The sequence below is a fragment of the Rhinopithecus bieti genome, unplaced genomic scaffold (genome assembly GCF_001698545.2).
Source record: "Rhinopithecus bieti isolate Rb0 unplaced genomic scaffold, ASM169854v2 scaffold_41913, whole genome shotgun sequence".
NCBI classification, from domain to species: domain Eukaryota; kingdom Metazoa; phylum Chordata; class Mammalia; order Primates; family Cercopithecidae; genus Rhinopithecus; species Rhinopithecus bieti.
In genome coordinates, this window is record NW_016818964.1 from 1,064,996 (window position 1) to 1,082,103 (window position 17,108).

The 17,108-nt window shown below is 45.2% G+C and overlaps 1 protein-coding gene across 2 annotated transcripts in view; it reads left to right on the top strand.

Annotated features, from left to right (window-relative positions):
• Positions 1-17,108, top strand: part of SLC24A4 (solute carrier family 24 member 4) — a 67,358-nt gene that overhangs the window by 46,523 nt on the left and 3,727 nt on the right. For both annotated transcript variants that reach the window (XM_017857875.1, XM_017857876.1), the window contains exons 11-14: positions 7,429-7,595; positions 11,659-11,773; positions 16,227-16,339; positions 16,750-16,815. In XM_017857875.1, coding sequence (XP_017713364.1) covers positions 7,429-7,595; positions 11,659-11,773; positions 16,227-16,339; positions 16,750-16,815 — 461 coding nt within the window. The remainder of the gene's footprint in view (positions 1-7,428; positions 7,596-11,658; positions 11,774-16,226; positions 16,340-16,749; positions 16,816-17,108) is intronic.

Genomic DNA, 17,108 nt, shown 5'->3' on the forward strand with positions numbered 1-17,108 from the left:
TTTTGTATTTTTAGTAGAGATGGGGTTTCTCCCTGTGGGTAAGGCTGGTCTCAAACTCCCGACCTCAGGTGATCCACCCACCTCGGCCTTCCAAAGTGTTGGGATTATAGGCGTGAGCCACCACGCCTGGCCTACATATATATATATATTTTAGTAGAGACGGGGTTTCACCAGTTTGCCAGGCTGGTCTCAAACTCCTGACCTCAAGTGATCCACCTGCCTCGGACTCCCAAAGCACTAGGATTACAGGTGTGAGCCACTGCACCCAGCCTATATCTGAAACTGTGTCTGTATTGATATATGGCCCTGATAGTAATGGTAAGATGTGCCATTTACTGAGACTCTTCTGTGAACTCCTATTGACAAATAGTATCATATTCCCAAGTCCCCAGTGTACTGTTGTCACCCCCATTTTACAGTAAGGAAATGAGTTTCATGGGGACTGCTGGCCCAATGACCCACAGCTGATGAGCTAGTCAACTGGATTTGAACCAAATCAGATGCCAGAGCTTTACCATTGCTTGCCTTGTCTTCGGCCTTTGAGCACTGGGCTTCAAAATGCAGAACAATTAGGTAACATGGCAGTAAACAAAACACCCAATTATGCAGAGCAGGCTGTTAGAATACCACCTCCTGCTAATTGTATGGTCCACACTGGTGCAGAAGGCACCAGGAGCTGTTACCAGCTGTGTTTGCAACCCAGCCGGGAGAGGTAGAGATGGCAGATTCAAGCAGTAAGGCTATGGGTCAACTTGGGTAGAGTTTCAATAATTCATAAATTCTTAAAAAGCAAAGCATTTACAGAAGCGAGAGGTCACCATGGGCTGGCAGGGTTAACGGCTTTTCAGAAGAGTCAGAACATTGGGGAGGCTGAAGAGAGACCAAATGGATGGAAGGCTGACGGTTGAGAGGATTGCATAGCACTAGCAATGGAACAGAGACCAGCACGAGCACAATGGAAGGTTTCCACACTATGACCATGACCTACAGGAATATTTTATACACGTACCTGGAAATATAAAAAGGAAACCAGTTTCCTGGAATAATATTGAGCTCTCACTATGTACAGGAACTCTATTTTCTCCTTTTTTCAAAAAAAGAAAATGCTGGTTGCCCTTCACTAAATTGATTTCACCATTCTCTCCTGGATCTCATCCAACAGTTGAAAAACACAGCAATAGAATGGGTCGGTTGAAGCATTGTTTCTTAGGGAACAATGGTGGGCCATGACACCCACCACTTGGGTGGGGCCAGACGGGGGTGGATGTTGAAACCGATGCAAAACCCATACCAGGCAAGAAAAAGACAAACACCTCGTGCAATTTGGTGTCTGGGAACATGAGAGCATTATCCTTCTGCTGTGGAATTTGTATATACCCTCAAAGACGTTCCTGGACATTGAAGTGTCCAGGGTTACAATTCCCTAAAGCGAATTCTTCCTCTACATACGGAGTTTTCGGTCAATTCTAGAAATGCCCTAGGCCTTCCTCAGCAAACTAGATGAGTTGGGATGTGGACTCACAGGAGAAGAGCCTGGAATTTTGGACAAACCAATCAAGGCAGGAAAACTTTTGGCCGTTTGTACAGGGACTACAAGCTACAGAAAGGTGTATATAGAGAAAGATCTAGAAAGAGATTGATAGATTTGCTGATTTCAAGTTAACCATATTCTCTTGGCTAATTATTATAAGCAGCTGAATTTTTTTTTTTAGTAAAGTGCTTTCAATGATTTAGGAAGATTCTAGCACAAATATTACAGAGCAAACACAGCTAGTGCCAGTCTACTTTGCAAATTTTTAAATTGAGATATAATGTATGTGCCATAAAATTCACCCTGAGAAACTGTAATTCGTGGTTTTTGCTATATTCACAGAGCTGCGCAGCCATCACCAATATTTAATTCTAGAATATTTTTATTGTCCCACTTTCATAGTCCCACGAGCATGATTGTCTATTCCTCTTCTCTTCCATCCCCTGGCAACCACTAATCTACTTTCCATCTCTATGAATTTCCTATTCTTGACATTTTATATAAATGGAATCTATCAATATATGGCCTTTTGTGTCTGACTTCTTTCACTTTGTGTAGTGTTTACAAGATTTGTCCATGTGGTACCATGTATCAGTACTGTGTTCCTTTTTATGGCTGAATAATATTCCTTTGTATTTATATACCACATTTTGTTTATCCGTTCATCACTTGGTTAATATTTGGGTTGTTTTCGTTTTTTGCTATTATAAATAATACTGCTGTGAACATTTGAGTAAAAGTTTTTGTGTGGACATATGTTTTCATTCCTTTTGGGTAGAACTAGGAGTAGAATTTCTGGGTCAAACTCTTTGAGAAACTGTCAGACTGTTTTCCAAAGCAGCTGAACCATTTTACATTCCTATCAGCAATGTATGAAGGTCCGTATTTTCCCACACCCTCACCAATACTTGTTATTTATCTTTTTTATTCTAGTAATACTTGTGACTGTGAAATCATCTTGAGTTACATTTTCCTAATGACCATTTTCTTTGGAGAACTGCGCATTCACTTTCCCTTTTTTAAGAAAATTGGGTTTTTTAAATTGTTGAGTAGTAAGAGTTTTTAGATAATATTTTGGATATATTTTGGACAATAGACCCTTATCAGATATATTATTTGCAAAAGATTTTTTTCCGTTCAATAGGTAGTATTTTCACAGTCTATCTTTTCCTTTTTTTTCATTGTTGTTGTTGTTGTTTTGTTTTTCCAGACAAGACCTCACTCTGTTGCCCAGTGCAATGGCAATCACAGCTCACTGCAGCCTCTAACTCCCAGGCTAGAGCAATCCTCCCACCTCAGCCTCCCAAGTAGCTGAGACTAAAAGGCCATCAAGCCCAGCTAGTTTTTGTATTTGTGTAGAGATGAGAGCTCACTATGTTGCCCAGGCTGGTCTTGAACTCCTGACCTCAACTAGTCCTCTTGCCTTGGCCTCCCAAAGTACAGGATTATGGGCATGAGCCACTGTGCCCAGCCTTTCTTCTCCTTCCTTCCTTCCTTCCTTCCTTCCTTCCTTCCTTCCTTCCTTCCTTCCTTCCTTCTTTCCTTCCTTCTTTCCTTTCTTTCTTTTTATTTTTTTTGACACAGTCTTGCTCTGTCTCCTGGGCTGGAGTGCAGTGGTATGATCTCAGCTCACTGCAACCTCTGCCTTCTGGGTTCAAGTGATCATCCTGCTTCAGCCTTCCAAGTAGCTGGGATTACAGGCATGCACCACCACACCCGCTAATTTTTGTATTTTTAGTAGAGACAGGGTTTCACCATGTTGGCCAGGCTGGTCTTGAACTCCCAACCTCAGGTGATCTGCCCATCTTGGCCTTCCAAAGTGCTGAGATTACAGACATGAGCCACTATGCCCAGCCCCAGCCTCACTTTCTTAATAGTATTCTATGAATCACAAAAGTTTTTAATTTTGATAAAATATAATTTACTTATTCTTTTGTTGCTTGTGATTTTGGTGTCATTTAATCATTGCCCAATCCAAGGCCATAAAGAGTTATGCTCATGTTGTTTTATAGTTGTCACTCTTATATTTAGGTCTTAATCATTTTTTATTTAATTTTTGTGTATGGTATAAGATAAAGCACTAGTTTCATTCTTTTGCCTATGGGTATCCAGCTGTCTCTGCATCATTTGTTGAAAAGATTATTGTTTTCCTATTGAATTGTCTTGATACTGTTGTCAAATATCAAGATATTAAATGCCTGGGTTTATTTCTGGATTCAAAATTTTATTCCATTCTTATGCCAGTAAATGTCGAGTCCATAAATAAACACTTAAATATCTGGGTTTATTTCTGGACTCAGAATTTTATTTCATTCTTCCAGTAGCAGTCTCTCCTGATTACTGTAGCTTTCTACTAAGTTTTAAAATCACAGTGTGTAAATTTCCCAGCTTTGTTTTTTTTCTTCAAGATTGTTTTGGCTATTTGGGGTTCCTTATATTTTCATATCAATTTTAGGCTCAGCTGGTCAATTTCTGGTCAACTACCTGGGATTTTGATAGGGACTGCATTGAATGTATACATAAGTTTGGGGAATATTACCGTCTTTACCATTTTAAGCCTTCCAATTCATAAACAGAATTTCTTCTCATTTATTTAGGTCTTCTTTAATTTCTTCCAGTGATGTTTGGTAGTTTTCAGCATACAAATCCTCTACTACTTTTGTTGCATAAACGTTAGGTCTTTAAAATTTTTGATGGCATTGTACATGGAATTGTTTTCTTAATTTTATTTTGGATTGTTAATGTATAAAACACACCTGAATTTTGTATATTTATTATGTATCTTACAAATTGGCTGAACTTGTTTATTAGTTCTAATAGTTTTTACGGGTTCCTTAGAGTTTTCTGTATGCAAGATCATGTCATCTACAAATAGGGATAGTTTTACTTCTTCCTTTCCAATCTGAATCACTTTTACTTATTTTTCTTGCCTAATTTTCTTGGCTATAATCTCTAGTTCAATGTTGAAGGAGTAAGAGCAGATATCTTCATCTTGTTCCTGATTTTGCAGTGAGGTGGGGAGGGGAGGGTTGTAATAGCTTTCAATCTTAATTGTTAAGTAAAATTTTAAATTGCTGTTTCAATCTTATTTTAAATCTCTTCAGATTTTCTATTCCTTTCTGAGTCAGTTTTGGTAGTTTGTACCTTTGTAGAATTTTGTCTGTTAGAATTGTTCGCAGTATTCCCTAATAGTTTGTTTTATTTCTGTAATGTTCATAGTGATGTCCCTGTTTTGTTTCTGATTTTGGTAATGTGAGTCTTCTCTCTTTTTTTCTTGGTCAGTGTAGCTAAAGGTTTGTCAATTGTATTGATCTTTTCAAAGAGGCAGCTTTCAATTTCTTTGATTCTTTGTATTGTTTTTTATTTTCTATTTCATTTATTTTCACTCTAACCTTGATTTTCTGTTCTTTCCCTCTGCTTTCTTTGGACCTCATTTTCTGCTCTTCTTTTATTTTTCTTAAGGAGAAAGGTTTGGTCATTGATTTGAGATCTTTCCCTTTTTTAATATAGGTATTTTACAGCTATACATTCCTCTCTAGGTACTGTTTTCACTATATCCCATAAGTTTTAGTATGTTACATTTTTTTGATTCATCTCAAAGTATTTTCTAATTTTTTTGTGCTTTCTTCTTTGACCCTTTATTTAGGAGTATGTTATTTCATTTCCTATGTATTAGTGAATTTTCCAGTTTTCCTTCTGTTATTGGTTTCTTTTTTTTTTTTTTTTTTTTTTTTTTTTTTGAGGCGGAGTCTCGCTGTATCGCCCAGGCTGGAGTGCAGTGGCCAGATCTCGGCTCACTGCAAGCTCCGCCTCCCGGGTTTTACACCATTCTCCTGCCTCAGCCTCCCGAGTAGCTGGGACTACAGGTGCCCGCCACCTCGCCCAGCTAGTTTTTTGTATTTTTTAGTAGAGACGGGGTTTCACTGTGTTAGCCAGGATGGTCTCGATCTCCTGACCTCGTGATCCACCCGTCTCGGCCTCCCAAAGTGCTGGGATTACAGGCTTGAGCCACCATGCCTGGCCCTGTTATTGGTTTCTAATTCTGTTCCATTGTGGTTGGAGAACAGGAGATTGTCTCCTGTTCTAGGGTTTGTGGTTGTTACTCTTTATTATTATTGCTTATTTAGTGACTTTTCTAAACTAATTGTGCAAAATTCTTATTCTTTGTTGTGTGTGGCCACTGAAGTCTCTGCTAGGTTAGCCTAGAGGTCAGCTAATGATTAGACAGAGCCTTCCCTAGGCTCCTGGATCCAATCATTTTCCCAGTCTTTGCCAGGGGACTCTGTGTGTTTTGGGGCATGCCTCCAACACTCGGGCGGGTAGTTCACAACTCTGCAGTAGCCTTTCCTTCTTATTTGCACAGAGCCTCAGTTAGGCAGAGGTGAAAGCTTACAGCAGTCTCGAGTCTTTCCTGAGCATGTGAAGAACCCTGGGCACAGCTCATGGTCTGTTAGATTCCCAGAGATATCTAGGAGCTTTTCAAAGCCCACTGTGGATGTCTCATTCCCCAGCTTTTTCTTCTATGCTTTTTGGTTAACCTGTTACTTGTCCCAGCTGTCATCTGCCACTTCCAGCAACATGATTTAATAATTGCCTCTAATTGTTTTCGACAAACACATCCAAGAAAAAAGCTATTCACACTGGGTAAGCTCAGATTCTGGTAAAATAAAGGCAGCCTTGAAAGTGGAGTCTTCTAGGAAACCATCAGACAGGTCAAATAATAACAATTCTATGGGAATGAACTTGGGAGGTCCTCCAACCTTGTTCTGCCTCCTCTGTTGTCTGCTAGCCTGCTGTTTTTCAATGTGGTTGCGTACTGCTAGATTTCAAGGCTACACCAGACCTGGCAAGAAGGAGTAAAAATAGGGAAAGTTAAAACTCCACAGAGTTCACTGTTCTTACTTACTGTCCAACTGATTTTTTTTTAAATAGACATTCCCTGGATTGCTGCAAACCTTAGGTTAATTCCAGAGCTCTGAAAAAGTTGATTCTGACAATTTTTTGCTGTTGTTCTCAAGGCTTCTATAAAAAATAAAAATTGCAGAAGTCCTTCCTCCACCATTTCATTGACGAGCAGGCCAGTTTTTAACCTGCATGTACACACCTATATTCAGTGGCTTATTAAGGAAACTATGCTTACACTCAATGGCTTATAAGGCCTCTTTTCCTCCATTGAGTTGTTTCTGGATTCCCTTGGTAGGGGCCAGTGAGATGTGTCGACTGCCAGCCAGGGCACACTTTTAGTCTAGCCAGTTTTGACTACATGACCTTGGGACAAAGGAGCTGAGATTTCTGAAGCACCTGCTGTGTGCCAGGCCCCGTGTGCTGGGTATTTTACGTACACTCTGTCACATCATTCTTGCAACAACCAAGAGATAACTTTCTCATTTAACAGATGAAGAAACCAATAAGATGCAAAGCACTTAGCACTAGTGCCCGTAGCACATGGCAAATGCTGAATGTGTTGATTATTGCTGCCCTGTTGTTGTTACGTGTAAGGTATTACTGTCAGAGGATGAAGTAGAGTTGCGATTCTCAAGGTCCTTTGGCATCCAGTCCAGGGCTGTCTGATTCCAAAGCCCAACCATAACTTACATCCCCATTCCAGCTCCTCTGGGTGAGTCTGTTCCCACTCTGGGCCTCACTTTCCTTATCCTGTCAAATGAAGGATTTCGAATGACTTAAGTTATTCAAGCAACAAACACTTACTAAATTGTCTTGCCACTTCCAGGGTGACATTATAGAGTTCTGTGATTCTGCAAGGTTAGTTGCCTAGAGTCACATCGGTGGCATTCTCTTATTTAGCTTGAAGACTAAACCAGCAGGTAGACTGGCAGGTGTGTTACCCAGTGTGTTTCTCTCCCCCTCTTTTCTCACTCTGCCCCTTCCCCCTGCAGAGGCCAGAGGGGACAAGGTCAAGTGGGTGTTCACCTGGCCCCTCATCTTCCTCCTGTGCGTCACCATTCCCAACTGCAGCAAGCCCCGCTGGGAGAAGTTCTTCATGGTCACCTTCATCACCGCCACGCTGTGGATTGCTGTGTTCTCCTATATCATGGTGTGGCTGGTAAGTGGAGGGAGCAGGGGGTGGACAGTGTGCACAGCCAGGGAGAGGTGGGGAGCTGAGTTCAAGGCTAACCACAGGTACTGCTATGCCACCTTTGGGTCACTGGCCTCACTGACCACAGCATATTTCTCAGTAGAAAAGGGTTTGAATGAAGTGCATGACTCTCAGCCAGGTACCCGGGATGCAGACACACAGCACAGTGCCTGCCTTTGAGTGTGAGGGAAGGAGACCAACCTTCACACAGGCAGCCTAAATCACAGTGCTAATTTAGGCAGCCTAAATCACTCTGGTGTTATAGGCAGAGCAATATGACAGGTGGATGATCACCAAGTCCTCTTGGTTTCCAGGGTCCTGAGGGAATGTGAAGGAAGGAGACTGGAGTCAAGGGAGATGAGGCTGAACACAAGGCAGCTTGTTCCATGCTCCTGCCCAGGAATGCTCCTCTCTGCACTGATGTGCTGGATGCTGGTTTAAGTACTTCACATAAACTCTTCCTTATCCTCATAACAACCCCAAGGGATGGGTGTTATTATCCCCATCTAACAAATGGGGAAATCGAGGCATGGAGAAATTGAGTAATTTCCCCAAGGTTACACAGTTAGTGAGTGCTAGAGTTAGGATTAGGACCCAGGTATTGATCTCCTAAGCCCATGATCTCAGCTACTACCGTAAGCTGACTCTCAGTTTGCTACTGGACTTTTCACATTTCATTGGATGGGAGTTTTACAGGCAGAGAGACATTGGTGTAGCTCCTCATAAGCTCCTATGGTCACACAGGACAGGTCCCCATATAAACCTTTCATCAGCTGGGCTGGGCTGGGCTGGGTCAGGCCACACAGGAGTCTCCTTCCCCACTTTCTGTGTACCACCTAATGGGGTCCCCGCTTCTCCTCCTTATTCCCAGGAGCAAAGAGAGGGGAAGCAGTTCCAGCATGGCTGTAGTTCCGTTGATTGTGAAACTCCCTCTCAGCCCCTTACACCCTAGTAATTAGCATCATGTCCCTTTGTTCTCCTCCTAATGCCTGACACCAGCAGCAGAGAAGGCAAGTGATCTTGATGTGAGAGACAGCAGGGCCAGTAAATGTTCCATGCTGGCCAAGGAGCCACCTTTCCCTTAACTCCAGAGAAACCGTGTCGTTTAGTGGGGAACAAAGGATCCTGGATCACATGAGAACAGTGCTGAATCCTAGTCCTACCTCTTGCAAACCACGGAAGCTGGCAACTCCCTCTATGAAGTGGGGGTGATCATCGCTCTCACAAGGCCATTGGGAGAATGAAAAGACAGCCCAGCACTTTCTAGACATTTGGCCAAATCCTGTCTCTTCCCTCCCCGCAACCCAATCACACCTTCACCCATCCCTCCCAGAGCATTACTGGGATTCTGAACAATGTATGGGAGCCATTTTGCCTGTGCTTTCCTGAAATCCCACCCTTTGGCCGCCTCCCTCATCTCAGATGCTTCCTCAGGCTGATCAGAGACCTGCCCCAGCCTCTGTGAGTGTCCTTACACCTACTCATGCAGCAGCCCTCCTGTCCCTGTGGCAGAGCCTCCCCAAGACACCAGCTGGTGGAAGGCACTGCCCCCAGCCTGCTCCCTTTCTCCCTTTCTCCTGGTACCTGCTTAGAGTTCTGTATCCCAAAAGAAAGCCCAGGATGGACTCTGATTGTGTTTTAGTCAATGAAACAAGTCATGTAACTCAGGAGGGGCAGATCATCTCCAAGCCTTCAGGACCCCAGCATCTGCCCCAGCCCCAGACACACACACTTGGAACACCTTGGCCTTGGTTCAGCTGAGTGCGGGACATGGGAACACTTGAATATTCAAGTCCCTCAGGACCTCATTCATGTCCCTCCTGACCACTCCCTTTCATATACTACTCCCAGCCCAGAACAGTTTGGTTAGACCGTGTCGGAAGCATCCAGTAGTTAGCCACTTATTGAAACCAACAGCCAATTAGGTAACAGTTGGATGATCATGAGCATCACTGAATAATACACAGTTTGGCCACTAAGCAGTGCGATTTCTTATAGTGCCTTTCTTGTGTTGAATTAGTGTTGCGTACACTATACCCAATTTCAACCTAATCTTACTTCATCTTGTTCAGGTATTGTGATTTGAGTTTGCAGCATGGCTGATTGCTCATAACAGTAAATATTAGCCATTTTCACCATGAGATGCAGCAATGCTGTTTCCATGCTTCCATGATGAAGATTAAAGTCTCCATAACCCACTCCATATGGGAGATGAGGAAGAAGAGTTGGAATTAGTTACTATCTAAACTCCCTAGAGGCTGGGTGTGGTGGCTTACACACCTGTAATCCCAGCACTTTGGGAGGCCAAGGCAGGAGGATCACTTGAGCCCAGGAGTTCGAGACCAACCTGGGCAACATAGCGAGACCCTGTGTCTGCAAAAAATTTAAAAATTAGGCCGGGCGCGGTGGCTCAAGCCTGTAATCCCAGCACTTTGGAAGGCTGAGACGGGTGGATCACGAGGTGAGGAGATCGAGACCATCCTGGTGAACACGGTGAAACCCCGTCTTTACTAAAAAAATACAAAAAACTAGCCGGGCGAGGTGGCAGGCGCCTGTAGTCCCAGCTACTCGGGAGGCTGAGGCAGGAGAATGGCGTAAACCCGGGAGGTGGAGCTTGCAGTGAGCTGAGATCCGGCCACTGCACTCCAGCCTGGGTGACAGAGCGAGACTCCGTCTCAAAAGAAAAAAAAAAAAAAATTAGCCAGGCGTGGTGGCATGCACCTGTAGTTGCAGCTGGTCAGGAGGCTGAGATGGGGAGGATTGCTTAAACCTGAGAGGCTGAGGCCACAGTGAGCTGTGGTCAATCCACTGCACTCCAGCCTGAGCTATGGAGCAGAGCAAGATCCTGTCAAAAACAAAACAAAACAAAACAAAAAATACCTCCCTAGAAAAAGATGACAATCAGAGAATGAAAACTGTGCCTGAAGTGAGTTGGATTTGCAATTTTTAAATTTTCTGAATAACATTAAAGGCCAGTTCATCTTCAGATTTTAAAGAAAGGATCCAGTGATTTCTCTTACTGAAGTGTATTCCCAAAACAACATTACAAGTGGAAAAAAAAAAGCATTTCATGACATTTGGGTGGGTGTGAGACTCAGGAAGATCAAATTAATGAATATGTGAATTTCTTCTCTAGTTATAGAAAATAACCATGTGATTAAATCAGTTCTGCTAATTATCAATGAGACAGGACACCACCTTGATGTATAAACCCCACCCATGTTTCTTAAACCAGGGTCCTGGGGTCACAGGAACCACTTTACTGGGGCACTCTTACCTATGGGTTTGAACTTCAGATAGTCTCAATTTGGGGGAATAGAATGGCCTTGACAGTAAAAGTCTGTAAAGAAGGCAGTGCCCATTGTAGCCTTGATCTCTGCCTATGCAAGGCGTACCTGCCTGAGCACCCTGCGCTTACTTTCACTATGTCCTGGCGAGGCTCCAGCAAGCAGTGAAGGCCCACCTGTCCATCCCCTACACCCCCACCTTTTATTAATACATCTCTCACCCCCAAGGCTTTGGAAGAATGATTCTTGAATATCAGTATCAAAAGGGAGAGGCCTTGGAAATGGATTGTCCATTTCCCCAGAACACTCGTGCAGTTGGAGAAACTGAGGACCAAAGAGAAGAAATGACTTCTGTAAAGTCATGCAGATAGGGCAGAGCCAAAACCAGCCCCCAAGGCCCTGGACTTGAATCTGTTTCCCTGTCTGAAGCCTGAGTGTCAGAGGGCTCAGAGGGCCTGGGCATGGAGTCCAGGGTAAAGCAGGGTTCATGTGGCATCCCTGGTCCTGAGCACTCTGGATGGTATGTGCACACTCAAGACCTTCCTTCCTTCCATCCTTCTGTCTTTTGGCTTCTTAGCCTCGTAGTTCAGTGTTGTTTTGTTTTGTTTTGTTTTTAAAAGAGGCAGTCCCAGTAATTCCAAAATCACCATTTCCTACGCTTACAGTGTCTCTAATACTTGGAATATTTCTTTAGTCCACACACTGTTGTTTGAGAGTTCATGTCTCCAACCCCCATTCTGCAGGTGACTATTATCGGATACACACTTGGGATCCCGGATGTCATCATGGGCATTACTTTCCTGGCAGCAGGGACAAGTGTTCCAGACTGCATGGCCAGCTTAATTGTCGCAAGACAAGGTATGGATTATGCCCCAGCCCTCACAGTCATGCAGTGCAGGCCGCTGCATCCTCATCCCTGCCTGACTTATAGTTGACCAAGTTGTGGCTCTTATGACTGGCAGTTGTCAAGTCCTACTATGGAGAAAAACTGTGACATCTAGAAAGCATCATTTATTAGATTCCATCCTCGGAGAGAATGCTACCAAGATGAACTCCAGACCTCTATCTAGAAGCTTTTGCTAGAGTGGTTGTTTAAAAACAAAAATGTTCTGAGGTCAGCAGTCAATGTGAGATTGAACAGAGGCCAAGTCCAAACTTTATACAGCAAATGAGCTAATAACAAGAAACATTCTGGTCCAAGAAAGGCAAAGCATGGGCATCCTATACATCCAACTTCCCCATTCTTCTTCTGACCTCTAGAATATGTGTAATATTTTGGTTGGTTTGGTGGTTTTTGTTTTGGGCTTACTACGTGGCATGGGCTGAGCAACACAAGGAATGAGTGTATGAGCTTTGATGGTGGAACAAAAGAGCTGTAACAAGAGCAGGTTTTACTGACTTCCCCTTTTCTGCTAGCAAGGTAGCATCCCAGCATGAACATCCGCAGGTCTTCCTCGCAGCGCAGAGTTTGAAAGTATAGGGATGGGGATGGGTGAATAATGGCGTAAAATCTCACAGGAGACGGGAGAAAAGAACAGTGCCCAAAGAGAATGGTTGGCTTTGAGGGACAGGACATTTTATTCCTCCAAGATGAAGGGTTGATTGGTTGGTTAGTGAGTTGTGCCTGAGAAACCACGAGATGAGGGGAAAGGAAGAGTGGGAGTATGTTTTCTGGTAGGCAGGGCCCTTACAGAGAATGGGGACAGTTAGGGACAGCAGCTGAGGGAGGAATGGAATTTAACTGAGTGACCTTTGATGTGAGCGTGTTAGTTCCCTAGGGAGTCATAAGAAAGTGCCACAACAGGGTGCCTTAAAATGACAGAAATTCATTGTCTCACAGCTCTGGCAGCTAGAAGTCTGAAAGCCAGGTGTCAGCAGGGCCATGGTTCCTTGAAGGCTCTAGGAGAGGACCCTTCCTTGCCCCTTCCTAGCTTCCAGTGGTCGCGCAATCCTTGGGTCTCCCTGGCTTGTAGCTGCATCACTCTAATCTCTGCCTCTGCCTTCATACTGCATTCTTCCCTTGGTATGTCTGTGTTGACTTCCTTCTCCTCCTCCTCCTCCCCTCCTCCTCCTATTCATCCTCCTCTTTTTCCTCCTTCTCCTTCCTTCCTTCCTTCCTTCCTTCCTTCCTTCCTTCCTTCCTTCCCTCCTTCCTTTCCTCCTCCTCCTCCTCCTTCTTCCTTTCCTCTTTTTTTTTTTTTTTTTTTTTTATTGGTGATGGAGTCTCACTCTGTCACCCAGGCTGGAGTACAGTAGCATGATCTTGGCTCACTGCAGCCTCTGCCTCCTGGGTTCAAGCAGTTCTCCTGCCTCACCCTCTTGAGTAGCCAGGACTACAGGCAATCGCCACCACACCCAGCTACGTTTTGTATTTTTAGTAAAGACAAGGTTTCACCATGTTGGCCAGGCTGGTCTCAAACGATCCACCTGTCTTAGCCTCCCAAAGTGCTGGGATTACAGGCATGAGCCACTGCACCCGGCAGACTTCCTCCTTCTTATAAGGATACCAGTCATCAGATTAGAACCCACCCTAGTTAGAACCCACCCTAATTCAGTATGACCTTACCTTGAGTATATCCTCAAAGACCCTATTTCCAAATAAAGTCACATTCACAGGTTCCAGATGGACATGAACGGGGATGGGGTACTCAGCCGAGTACAATGAGTACAAGGAAAGTTGGTGAGCACCAGGGGCCCAGCCAACATTCAGCGACATGAACTTGGTGAGATTCAGTCATGCCAGCTCCAGCAGTGCACAGATGACAAGTTCATCCCTAGCCAGAGTCAGCTGGGTGGACACAGTGGAAGGTCAAGGGACAAGGGAATGTGCAGTTTAAACAACTGGCCCTGGAGTTCAGGCTAGGGAGGGATGTCAGGATCCTGGAAGTTTAAGGGCTTGCAGGAATGGGGAGTGTCCCAATAAGGTCAACAAAGGGTCTCTTTTAGGACCAAGAGACAGATGGGTCTCTGAAGCAGCACATCATTTCAGAGTGGCTACAGTGAAATGTAGAAGTACAGAAACTTCTGTACTTCTCTGAGGACTCCCAGCCGCTGCGCCTCACTTCATGGTCCCAGCTACGCTGGGCTGGGAGGAGGAAGGGTGAGGCCAGGAGTGGGGGTGTGTAATTGTCCTCAGGGTAACACTGATATGATTGACAGGGACTCCAACAAACATGGTTAAAAATAGCTTCCTGGCTGGGCGCAGTGGCTCATGCCTATAATCCCAGCACTTTGGGAGGCCCAGGTGGACGGATCACCTGAGGTCAGGAGTTCGAGACCAGCCTGGCCAACATGGTGAAACCCTGCCCCTACCGAAAGTAAAAGAAATTAGCCAGGCGTGGTGGTGCATGCCTGTAATCCCAGCTACTCGGAAGGCTGAGGCAGGAGAATCGCTTTAACCCAGGAGGTGGATGTTGCAGTGAACCACTGCATTCCAGCCTAGGTGACAGAGGGAGATTCCGTCTCAAAAAGAAAAAAAAATAGCTTCCTGATGACAAAAGATCCAGGAAGCCCTGTTCAGAGCCTTCTGCACAAACCAGGAGACCGTGCAGCGTGTGCTCTAACCACAGGCACCATATCCTGGCCTCCATCCAGGCCCCCAGCACAAAGCGTGGTCCTAGCCCAGAGCATCAGCCTGACCTGGGAGTTTATGAGGAACGCAGACTCCCAAACCCTGCTCCAGATCCACCGAATGAGAATCTGCATTTTCCCAAGACCTCCAGGTGATTCCTGTGCTCACTAAAGTTTGAGTCACACTGCCCTAGAAGTCCTCAAAGGCTCACACAGCTGCTGGCAGCCCCGTTTGTGCAGAGCGGGAAGTCCACCAAATCTTAGACCCACTCATCCCCTCCTCTGCAAACTCAGGTACCTTTCTACCCTCCTGACCTGCTGGAGCGCCTGCCTCTTCACCAGGTGCAACTAACTGGGCCACAACAGTTGCTGCACGTTCCTGCATCTTACCAGATACTGAGAGACCAGAGACGCCACCCCTAACAGGACTAAGCTGTCGAGATTTTGAAGTCACTCAAAACAGTGCCTGGGGCAGGCTGGGAGGAGGATTGTAAGGGGTCAACAGATGACAGCAACAAGCAGTGGAGGAAGAGGTGACCTAGCTATGCAACATAGGTGGGCTGGCGGTCGAACAGAGATGGGCTGCCTGTGTGGGTGCCGATCTGAGTTGGCTGCCATACGTCCCAGCTACCAAAGCAATGTTGTGTTTCTAGGCATTTGTGTTTCAGGTTTGTTCATTCCAAAAACATGTGTATGTGTGCCACGTTAGGACAGTGGTGTGGAAGTATGGCTTTTGGCCGGGTTAGGGCAGATTCCAGCCAGTATGAATCTTACTTATAAAAGTTTGCTTTCTTAATTATATGCCTCTCTAGTTACTAACTTCCTGATTGTGTGGCTAGCTGGATACTGGACAGCTGGACAGGAAGGGGAAGGATGAGGACATGAGCCCCTGCCTCTGATGTGCTTCTAGCCTTGTTGGGGAAAGACAGCTCACCCTTCAGAAACTACCAGGGCATAAAATCCGATGTCCTATGATCCCAGCCTGGGTCATGGGTGCTGTTGCCTGGGTCTCAAATATGTTTCAAGGCTTGGTAAAAAGGATGCTGGACCAGGTGACCTTGGGCACATCCCAAGCCTGTTTCATCTTCTGTCACGTGAGGTGATGCCCCACTCCGACCTCCAGCCCAGGGTAGCTGGGAGCATGAAGTGAGCCACAGCAGCCGGGAGTCCTCAGAGAACATCAGCTGATGAGCCTGGCAGGAGAGATCATGCAGGGCCCCGCATGCATCTGCTAGGCTGTCATTCCCACAAACTGGGTGCCGTAAACAAAGGAAATGTATTGTCTTGCGGTTCCGGAGGCCAGAAGCCTGAAGGAGAATCTGTTCCAGGCCCCTCTTGCCTCTCTGTCTTTGGCTGTCTTCATCTTTGCCCAGGTTTTCCCTGTGAGTCCAAATTTCTCCTTTTTATAAGGACACCAGTCATATTGGATTAAGACCCTAACGACCTCATTTTAACCTGTTACCTCTATAAAGACCCGATCTCCAAATAAAGCCACATTCTTAGGTACTGAGGGTTAGAACTTCAACATATGAATTTGGAGGGTTACAGTCAACCCGTAATTGTCCCCTTTAGGCTTGAGGAAGGTCATGGATCTTAGGCCTTACAAAAAAGTTTAGAAATGTAAGATCCTTGCAGAAGGAATTCCTTTCCAAGGAATGGCACTGATAGAATAGTTAGGAGAAAGAATACAGGCTTCTGGTGACCTGCTCTTATAAAATAAATGTGTTGTTGTCCCCTGCAGGCCTTGGGGACATGGCAGTCTCCAACACCATAGGAAGCAACGTGTTCGACATCCTGGTAGGACTTGGCGTACCATGGGGCCTGCAGACCATGGTTGTTAATTATGGATCAACAGTAAGTTCTTCTCACCTTGAATTGATGTATTTTACCCAGAAGGATAGTGATGTTGGCCCAGTTCCAGCGAGAGGCTCTGGGAGACGACCTCCTCTTCTCCTTGGCACTCAGACACCCATTTTCCATGGCAGCTTCTAGAGCACCTTAGGGATGTCTGAACTTCCACTCCTCATCTCAGCCCACTGGCGTGCCTGTCCCCATCCCAAGCTGTCGCCTCAGATGAGCAGGGTTGTGACTTGATTCCATATTTCCCTGACCCTCATGACCATGTGGTCACCTGTAAACATCTGTGTTTTCCTGACAAGGGAATGCATTGACCCAGGCAATGAAAGCCCAGGCCCGCTGGGATTTCAGGATGGATTGGCTCTGAGCAGTCAAGAGACTCAGGACACGTGTTTTTGATTTTCCAGGTGAAGATCAACAGCCGGGGGCTGGTCTATTCCGTGGTCCTGTTGCTGGGCTCTGTCGCTCTCACTGTGAGTCTTTAAAATTCCAAAACAGATGCCTCGTGCATACTTGATTTCATCTGATTCCGCCTCGTCACTTATGTGACTTTGAACACCTCTGTCACTTCCCTTGGTAATGAAGGATAAAGGCAAGAAAATGTAGACATTCATAGACACACCAAGTCCAGTCTTTGCCAAGAACATCGGCACCCTTTCTATGCTTTTCCTGAGTACATAAGAAGTCCCCAGAGGAAGCGAATTCCATTTCCTTTCTTGCTGCCTGGTCCAGTCCCTCTCTAGTGCCAGCAGGAGAGAGATCCTCC